Here is a 9971-nt window from a genome sequence, read left to right on the forward strand (position 1 = left end):
TGAAGATGTCAGTGGGCTGTGCATGCCCTGGTGAGTGGCGCGGCGCGGGGGCTGTCCCTGGGGCTGGAGTCCCTGCGGCACTGGGGCTGGATGGGGGTCTGGGGCCACTTGTGGGGTGGGGGCCGCTATGGTGTCGGTGTTGGGGTCTGGCTCCACAAAGAATAGGAGCTGGGGTCCGGTTATGGGGCTGCGGTCCTCACTGCATTGATGCTGGTGTCCTGCTGTGGGACTGGGGTCTCCGTGGCATTGGTGCTGGGATCTGGCTGTGGGGCTGCGGTCCCCGTGGCATTGGTGCTGGGGTTCCCATGGTACTGCAGCTGGAATCTTGCTGTGGGGCTGGGATCTCCATGGCATTGGTGCTGGGATCTGGCTGTGGGGCTGGAGTTTGCATGGCACTGATTCTGGGACCTGGCAATGGGGCTAGGGTCTCTGGGGCATGGCTGCTGGGAGATGACTGTGAGTCAAGGAACACTTCCATGTGGGTGCTGAGCTTTGGCCATGGGGCTGGGGTCTCCACGGCACTGGTAGTGGGGACCAGCTATGGGAGTCAACAAAGTATGGGCACTGGAGCCCCAGCACTATGGTGTGGCCATTGAGTCCGGCCATGGGAATGGATTCCCCCTCGTATGGGCTGTTACAGTCTAGCTGTAGGCTGGAGTCCCTAGGGCATGGACACTGGGGTCTAGTTGTGAGGCTGGGACCCCATGGCATGAGTGCTGTGTATGGATGCTGAGGTCTGTTGGACCGAGAGGTCTGGGACCCAAGAGCACATGGGTGCTGGTACCAGCCCTGGGGCTGGGACCCCACAGGCAGGGTGCTGCAGGGGTGTTGGGTAGGCATGCAGATGGCACTGTGAGGGGTGACCTCGAAGCAGCCCCTGTGGCTGGAGCTCTGTGGGGTGCCCCAGCTCCCCGTGTGCACAGTATCCCTGGAGGAGCTTGGCCATGGTGCTGGCGGAAAGGATGCTGCATGCCCTGCCACCATGGCCATTTTGGGGTGCCTGCTGAGGGGCTTCTTCCCGATCCTGGCCCCTGTGGGCTAGTGAGGCTGCTGGAGTACATGGGAGATGTGATGAGTTGGTGAGGTCTCAGCACCCAGCAGGGTGCTCCCACAGGGATGCTCGTCTGGATGCCTAGGCTCGGGGGCAGGTTTGGGGCAGCTGGCCCAGCTGCATCGCCTGCTGCTGCATGCAGGATGTCATTGTGCCAGGAACAAGGCAGGGCAGGGGTCCCAAGGGGCTGCCGGAGCCTTCTCCTACACCAGGTCCCCTTGGCGCTGGGCGGTGGACAGGGGGAGCCAAGTCCGGGGGGCCCTGGGAAAGGGGCTCTGCCATTTCCCTAGGCATCTGGCGCTTGGAGTCCCTGCAGGGGGACAGTGGGGATGCTCCTCAGCCCAGCTTCTGTGACAGCATCCCTGTGGTCCCGAGAGAGCCTCCTGCCAGGTCAGGACCCCCATGCAGGGGGGCTGTTGTGGGCAGTGGGACGCTGTGACAGCACATGGTCCCCATGCATCCTCTGGGGCCACCTCTGCTGAGGGGTTTGTGGCTGGATCCCCGGGCTGGGGAAGGGGGTGCCCCTGCGTGGCAGCCCCCCGCCCCTGCGCTGCCTGCGCCTTGCCGCCGTGTTTCCATGAAGGCAGGCGGCCCCTTCCCCCATCCTCCTCCTCCTCCATCTCCCACTGGAAGCTGCCAGAGCGCTGCTTCCTCAAGCAGAAAGTCACGTGAACCTCCCTGCGAGCCAGGCTGAGCAGCCACAGCACCCGCCCCGCAAGCACCCCGCAACGGGGGCACAACACCCCTCTTGACACCCCCAGCCTTGGCAGGGGTCCTGCCTCGGCGGGGTGAAGGCCAAGCCACAGCTGACGGTGGGGCCCTGTCACGTCCCCCGGGAGCTGGCCCCGTGCCACCCGGAATGTCATCGCCATGTTGGTGGGCGCAAATAGGGGGGGTCTTCCCTCAGTGCGGTGATGGGGGGCCATGGGGTCACCCCGCACCTGGGAGCATCCCTTTGGATGGCTTCCTGTGCTGTGGTCCCCCCCACGCTGCTGCTGCTGCTGCCCACTCCCCCGCAGTGGGGAGGACACGCGGGTGCGTGCAACGTGCGTGTGCCCCCCGCCTTTCACCCCGCTCCCCCGCCGGGGCTGGGTGGCACATCCAGAGCCTGCGCCCCCTCCCCCTTCCCCTCCCCGGACTGTTTATCGGAATATAGAAAAAACAAGCTCTGCCGCTGGCCTCCCGCCAGCCAGAAACATTTAATGAGCCGCTCTGCCCAGGCTGCTCTTCAGGGCTGCATTAACTTGGAGGAGTTTCCTGCTTGGGAACTGCTGCTTCGGGGGGGTTGGCTGCCCCCCTTCGAAGTTGTGCCTTCTCAGGGGGGCTACGTATTCCTTGCCATCCCTGGGGGTGCATCCTGCCCCAGTGTACCTCCACTTGCACTCCTCTGGGGATGTTTCCCTTCTCCTTTCCTCCCTCTCCAAGAGCTTTGGGGCTGGGAGGCTGTGCAGCTGGAAACCTGACGCAGTCCTTGTGCCTGAGAATGGTGGGGAGCTGCTGGGGCCAGTGGAGGGCTGGGGGCGTTTTGGCCGCCACCCCAGATGTGGAGAGGTGAACAGGGAGAGTGTGGCAGGCTCAAAGAGGAGGTGGCGGAGGCCGGGGCAGCAGCTGCTGGGTGCTGGTGCCGGTGGTGCTGTGCCCTGGGCTACTCGGAGCAGGGCCATCAGCCTGACCGCTCTGCTCAGCCCTTCTCACAGGGGAGGGCTTGGCATCCAGACCTCAGCAGGGCCCTGACCCCTGGGGGCACCGCTCACTCTCCCAGCATGCTCTGCACTTTCTTTCTTAATTATTTTTATTATTATCATTATTTTTCCCCCTGTAGTGATGGTGTCAGTGCAGAGAGGGAGGAGGGGAGCAGAGCGAAGCGGAGCTGTTCTCTCTCCCTGCAGGGCTGGCTCCAGCTTCATGGCAGGGAAGCAACTTTCCCAAGGTCAGCACCTTCCCTGGGATACCTTGCAAGGAGCCAGCCTGCGCACCCCTCGTCAGGAGGGAGAGCTTCCCAGCCCACATGCTTTGGGTCCCAGCATGGACATGCCTGGCCGGGGCACGGCCCATTGCCGTATCCCTCCCTTCTGCCAAGCTGGCGCCATGCGTCCCCCACCGTCACGAGGCCGAGCTGTGCCACATGCCTTCTGCGACAGATGCGCTGGGAGAGGGACAGCGGCGAGCGGGCTGAGTGCCGTGGCGGGGGGGTCAGGCAGCCCTGACCTGTGTTGGCTCTGCCTCCCCAATGCCCCTGGGACTACCTAGCACCTTGGGGTGCACCTGGGCCTGCTGGGAGCAGAAGTAATGGGGGTTCCAAGGCTTCATTGTACACGTTTACGTGCTCTTGTCCACGCTCTCTTCATGTTACCAGCGATGTTTGGATGGATCACGTTGTTAGCCCTGTCCCCCTCTGCAGCAAAGTGACCGCAAGGTAGATGCTGTCTGTGCCACGTTGCCTTCCCACGCCTGGCACACTCCAGCAAAGTCAGGATGGGGTTGTGGCTATCTGGTGCTCAGCAAAGTGATTCCTCAGGGGTCTGGTTGCTGATGTGAGGTTGTGCCATCACAGCTTTCCTTAGGGCTGGTGCAAGCTCACCCAAGATTTACCTGGACAAACGTGGATGGGTTAGCTCTGTACCAGTGGTCTCAGCACTGTGTGTCTGTGCAGGGCCCCAAGTTTATTCCAGAAATTTTATCTGCTCAGCCCAAACTGCTGTAAAAGCTACTCCCCGGGGAGTGAGTGCCCCAGCAGGGGATGGGACCCCCAGGGCAGGGAGGACTTGTGGCCAGGAATGCACTGGCCAGGTGACTGCATGCCCCCAGGCAGGGCAGGAACCACAGCACAGTGTCCCCTGTCCTTATCTTGCCTATCTGCTCACTCGATTTGATGCCAGCCTCTCCTCCCCCGCTCAGCTATAGGGTTGCCCAGCCACATGCATGTTGATTGTACACAAAAGGCATGGGTCTGCATGGTGTGCCAGTAGCATGCTGGGAGCACTCTGGAGCGCCCACGTGTACCCGTGCGCAGCAACCATCCCTGCGTCCTGGGGCACGCGCTGCACCACCGGCACAGCCTGCGAGAGCCCCTGGCTCCATGTGGGGTGACACTGGGCCCGTGGGGCTGCCGTTTGTGCATGGTGTGGGTGCACCCCCGGGTCTGGGAGCAGCGGGTATGGGGGCAGCTCCCCAGGCGGTGGGTGCAGACAGGATGGGGCTGGGTGACCGTTATCAGCCTGCCCGCAGGCTGCAGCTGTGGTTTCCTGCCGGTGCCTGGGGGAGGGTGCTGGGGAGCAGGCAGGGCTGCCAGGCCCCACCTGGAGAGGGGGTGGTGGCCACTGTCTACCCCTCTCCTGGGGTCTCTGCTGGGCAGGGTTGAGGTAGCTGCAGCAGGGGTGATGCTGGCAGATTTTGGGACAATTCACTGCAGCGTGCTCATAGGGGTGTGGGAGAACGGGCTGTGCAGCAGCATGGGGTGTCTCCCTTAAGCAGGGGTGCTGGTGAGGGACCAGGACCTCCCAAGAGCTGTCAGACTGTCCCCTTGTTGCAGCTTGCCCCCTTTCCTCCCAGGCAGGTCGCGGATCGGGGTGAACGTTAAACCCAGGGTGTAATCTCCCCTGTGGCAGGCACTGGCCCCTGCCCAGCCCTGCCCCACCCTGCCTCCAGGGTGGCCGATAACGCCCTGCCTGCACCCCTCTTCTGCTGCTTCCCTAGGGGGCCCTGTGGGGTGTAGCTCCTGTCCCCACTTTGCAGGGTCTTGCTCTGCCTCTGGCTTTGTGGAACCCACAGTTAGGTCCCAGAGGTTCCCATACACTAAGGTGACAGTTTCTGTGACCAGGATGGCCCTGCGGTGAGGGGGTGGCAGGCAAGGGGTGGGTAGGGCCCCTGCTTTCTGCGGGAGCAGAAGCCTCGGCCCCCCTACTACACACCAAGGGGCTGGTGTTGTGAACGCAGCCAGGTTTCTGCAGTGCAGCCCAGGTGCATATGGGACATAGCACTTGCAGCCCAAGCCAGGCTGGGACATTGGCAGTGCTTGGATACTGCTTGATGAGCCTAGAGGGGCGGCATCTCCCACCACCCTTTTCTGCAGCAGCCAGTTGCTCCAACCTCTGCTCTGCTACTTGCATCCTCCTCCAGCTTGGGTCCTGTGCAGCCTGGGGGGCTACCCTCGAGGGCAGGGGTTGCCTCTGCCTACTGTGGGCAGCTGCAGGGTAGTGGGTGCCAGCTCTTGCCCACCCCAGCTCCTGCCTCCCCGTTGGTGAGAGCCCAAGGCAGCTCATGGCATTGCAGGCACGCAGCTCTGCCGAGCATGGGGCAGGTCCAGGCGCTCCGACCTGCCTGCTCCAACCGGCCTAGGATGAGCCTGGGGCAGCTGTGGGCAGGAGCAGGCAGGAGCATGGCAGTGGGAGCTCTCTCCCCACAGGGAGAGCAGTGCAGAGCTGCTGGAGGAGCCTGGCATGGGGCAACAGTGCACGGAGTCAGGAATGGGCGTGCCATTCGGGCATGGGGAGTGCCAGGCTGCCAAAAGTCCTTGCAGAGGGGCATTTCCCCACCGAGGCTGGGGAGATGTTGATACTCCTCCCAACTCAGTGCCCCTGCCAAATCCTCTGGGCAGCCACGGCATGCCGAGGCGCCCTGCCTGCTGCCAGCGCGTGCACAGCAGGAGGCTTGGACCATGGAAAAGTCTCCTCCTCAAAATCCCAGGCTGCCCCCGAGTGGAGTGGATGGGGCTGTATGTCAGTCTTGACAGGAATTGGACCTGGAGATGTGGGAGCTGCCATCCCCATCCCATGGTGGCCGTGTCCTTGCTTGGCCTAGCTCGTGGGGAGGAGGCAGCCACTAACAGGAAGGACACGCATGTTAGCAACGAAAACACAGCAGCGAGAGGAAGCAGAAGCGATGCATTATTGATGGAGCTATTTGATGCTGCTATATTCAGAGAGCTGCTCCAGAGCGTTCAGCAGCACCATGTTTGGGGTGGCAGGGGGGTGGGCTCTGCTAGTGGAGAGTTACCTGCTTCGAGTCAACCATGTGCAGCCCTGGCCCCAGGAGATGTCCCCTACCTTCTCCCAGAGGGGCTTCCAACATGGGAGAGCACAGTGACATGTGGGTACCAGGAGTCCCTGGAGTTGCAGTACTAGGTGTTGAGGACTGTGTTGTGATTTCCCTTGGAAGCAGCATTGCCTGCCCCTTGGAGGGGTGATGGTCTTCTTGCAGGACAGAGGGCAGGTGCAGGATGCTGGGGCTGTGCAGCCATGCTGTGTGTCACCCCCTCCCCGCTGTGAGATCCCAGGCCAGGAAAGGGGCTGTAAAATGAACCATTCTTGTAACATGAGAGAATCCACCTGGAGCCTCCCGAGGAGCCTTAAAACCCTGTGGCTCTGGCAGGCTGGCCCCAGGCTGCTGCCAGAGGGGCTGGGGCTCACTGCTGCAGATGGCCGTGCTGGGGCCGAGCTCTTGCAGGACACATGTTGTGATGTCTCAGGGACAGCATAGGAACACTGTGGGGCATTTCTGTGGTGCTGGTGCCGTGGGGAAACCTCTTGCTGGAAGGACCTGCCAGAGCTTACTGCACCTTCCCCTTGGAGCCTGTGGCCAGCCCAGCGGTGATGTGGCCAACCCACCACACCAGAGCAAGGTGTGATGTGAGTGTGGACATCCCATATGCTTTGGACCGCATGTGCTTTGGGGTCCTGCACCCTGCTGTAATCTTTCTCTACCCCCTCTTGTTCTGGAGGGGGTGGGCAGTGATGCATGCACTTGGTTGCTACTTGTCCAGGGCTCACATACTCAGGTTATTTTCCCTGTCCCCTGTGGGATGCTCAAGATGTGACCCTGTAACTTCCCACCCTGCCCTGGCAGCCAACTTTCCCCCCAGCCCCTGGGCTTTCCTCCTGCCTCTGGGTGTCTGGAAGTGGTTCTGGTTTTGATGGGTTAATCCCAGGAGTCCCCAGGATCTGCTGCCTGCCCGACATGACTCACTGTGTAGTTTCCAGCCTCCCCCAAACCTCCTCTCTGGAGAGATAGAGCTGTGCCTTCTCTAGCCAAAAAAGGGGGCCCCTCCTGCCCCAGAACTCCCCCTCGATCTGGGCATGCATAGCTTTAGGGGGGAGAGAAGCCCCCTTCTTGAGAAACAGGGAAGCAAAGCATATTTCTACTTGAAAGGTGGTAGGATCTGGGGGGGATGGCTGTTGTGTTCCTGAAAGGGGGGGCTCTGGGGTGTGTGCTGTGCTGCACTGCTGCAGGCTGCATCTGCGTGTGTGCGATGGCGCCCAGGTCTGGCTGCTATTTGGGCAAGTCCGTGAGGTTTGGAAGTGCCAGGCCAGTCCGTCCCCCAGTACAAGCTGTGCTCTTTGCAGAGCTAGCAGATTTTTATTATTATTTTTTATGTAAGCGCGCGTCCGTATCCCTCTTCTACGCCTGCGCTTGCCGGGGCCCCAGCCAGGTATTGGTGTGAGCGTGCCCTGCCTCCTGCCCTGCTTGCCCGGGATCCCTCATGCATGCTCTGCAGGCACACCAAGCTGCAGCCACAGGGATCAGAGAGACCTGGGCATCCTGTGGCTACTGTAGTCTCTGCCAGGCTCTTCCCATCTGCCTGTCTGGGATGTATCCCTGTACTCACTCCTACTCCTGAGCTGCTGCTGGTTCCCTGCCTGAGACCTGCACCAGGTGTTGGATCAGGGCTGGACTTTGGGGAGACAAGGCAGGCGTGGGGCCCTTGCTAAGGGGAGAGGGGAAGCTGGGATCTGGGGGATGCAGTGCCCTGTTGCAAAAACCTGTGTCACCCTCTGCTCCCCCCGCGCTGCGGGCGTGAGCACATCGTGAGGAAGGGGCTCCCCACACACAGTCACTGCCACACACACTTCCCAGCTGCATCCCAGCCCTTCTGCTCTCCATCCAGCATCTATTTAATTATTAACTCGGCTATAACCATAAACAGCTGGGGCTGCTGCAGCCACGTGGACCAGTCCAGCGCTGTCGTCAGAGCCGAGCAGGGACACGTGAGCAGTCCCAAAGGGCTGCTGAGCCCCGGGATAAATTGCTTAGGGCATGTTTGCTGTGGATGCAACAGAACGGGCAGTGGGGGCTCCTCTCTGATCCCCCTGGCCATGGAACTGGTGCCAGGAATCTCTAGTACAGGGACAAAATGCCTGTTTTTTCACTGTTTTTCAGTATTTTGCAGTAGTGGTGTGGTGTTGAGTGCTGGTGGCTGGCTGTGACTTGTGCATCCTTGAGCCCTGGAGTGGGAACGGGGTACAGGCAGACTGTATTTACTGGCCTGTCTTGACCAGGAGGGATGTACCATCCTGTACCTGTCACTGGCATTGCAACCAGAGCAATTTTTTGGCCTAAAGATGGCGGGGTCAGCGTGCAGCAGCCCCATCTCACCTGGTGCCACATAGATTTGGGCTGGCAGGGGGCCAGGCAGTGGAGATGCAGCATGCTGGGGCACTTGCAGCATCCCCATGCCCAGTTCTCAGGGCACTGACAGCATGGGCACCTCCAGCTGCACTTACCTTTCACAGAGCAGGGTGTCACAGAGGTTTTTGGGTTTAGGGTGAGCTTTTCTCTCTGTTTATCTGGGGTTTACAATGACTTTTGCTCTATTTAGCCACGTGCCCGTGGAAAGTGGTGCTCACTGCAGGGTAGCCTGTGAGGGGGAATCACGATGGTATGATGGGCACCAGCATGGGGATGGATCCTCACTTGGCTGAGGGGGTGTGGGGGTCAGGAGTTGGGGGATGTTGCCTGTCTATCTTCGGTGCTGGTCCCAGCCAGCAACGTGGTTGTGGGGCAGGGAGCTCCCCCCAGTCCTCAGGTGCAGGGCTCTTGGGGTACACAAGCACAGAGGGGAGGACACCCCCAAAACTTCGTGGCTGAGGTTTTGCACCCGCCATGTCTGCTCTGTCAGGGGGGCAAACATGCTTGGCAGGACCCGACCGGTTGTGCCTGCATTACCCCAAGGCTGCTGTTGGGGAGGGGATGAGGTGTGGGCCTGGCCCTGCAAGCAAGGGGGTGTGGGAAGGTGTGTGTGCCCCAGGCATGGGTGCACACCTGGCCAGGGCTGTGCCGGGAGGCATTTGGGAAGACGTGCAAGTGCATGCCAGCCCATTGGGGTGCACACCAGCCCACGTGTGCAGGGCGAGATGCACCGGCATGTGCGTGTGTGTGCAGAGCCTGCTCTGTGGCCTGGAGCTGGGGGCTCTTGGGGCTTTGGGGGACATAAGTTGGGCTCGAGGGTCCCAGTTCATGTCCCTGCTGCCCATGAGCTTGCCAGCTGGGCTGGCAGCAGAAGTCTGTGGCAGTATGACTTGCCAGGGCTGGGGGGGGCAGCTGCAAGGGGCAGATGTGAGGCAGGAAGGAAATGGGAAAAATGGGATTTTTCATAATGGAGATTTTCATTATGAAAATTTTTTACAAAAATTGAAATTTTTGTAAAAATTCCTAATTGGAAGAGCTTGGAGTCTTGTTAAGGAAAGGAGATCCGTGGAGTCTGAAGGCAATTGCAAACCGGCACGTTTTTTTTTTTCTTCCCCCCCCCCCCCCCAAATAAACCGGCTGTATTTTTTTTTTTTCTCTCCCGAAACTGGGGGAAAGGAGATCAAGTTTCGGAAAGAAAGAAAATCCCGAGAAACTTCAGACACCCCCAAACTAAGCTAGGGAGAAGGTCTATTTTTTTTATTGAAACTTTCGCGGCGGGGAAGGAATCCTTGCCCCGGCTGGTACAGAGCTCCTCAGCGGGACGCGTCTCCCGCATCCCCCCGTTCCGGGGACCGCCAGTACCGGCGCTGGGCGGGCGGGGGGGCAGCTCCCGGGGGACCCCCCTTCGGGCGTCACCCTTGGGCCCCGGGGCGGCGCGGCGCGGGGGGAGCGGGCCCCGCCGCCGCCGCAGCCATTGTGGTCCCGGCCGCGGCGCAGACAAAGGAAGCGCCCCCGC

At 61.0% G+C, this 9971-nt stretch overlaps 1 protein-coding gene across 2 annotated transcripts in view; it reads left to right on the forward strand.

Moving 5' to 3' along the window:
• Positions 1-9971, forward strand: part of LDB1 (LIM domain binding 1) — a 32041-nt gene that overhangs the window by 3458 nt on the left and 18612 nt on the right. For both annotated transcript variants that reach the window (XM_027647936.1, XM_027647935.1), the window contains exon 2: positions 1-30. In XM_027647936.1, coding sequence (XP_027503737.1) covers positions 6-30 — 25 coding nt within the window. In that variant the 5' untranslated portion in view covers positions 1-5. The remainder of the gene's footprint in view (positions 31-9971) is intronic.

The sequence above is a fragment of the Corapipo altera genome, unplaced genomic scaffold, assembly GCF_003945725.1.
Source record: "Corapipo altera isolate COAL_440 unplaced genomic scaffold, ASM394572v1 56, whole genome shotgun sequence".
NCBI classification, from domain to species: Eukaryota; Metazoa; Chordata; class Aves; order Passeriformes; family Pipridae; genus Corapipo; species Corapipo altera.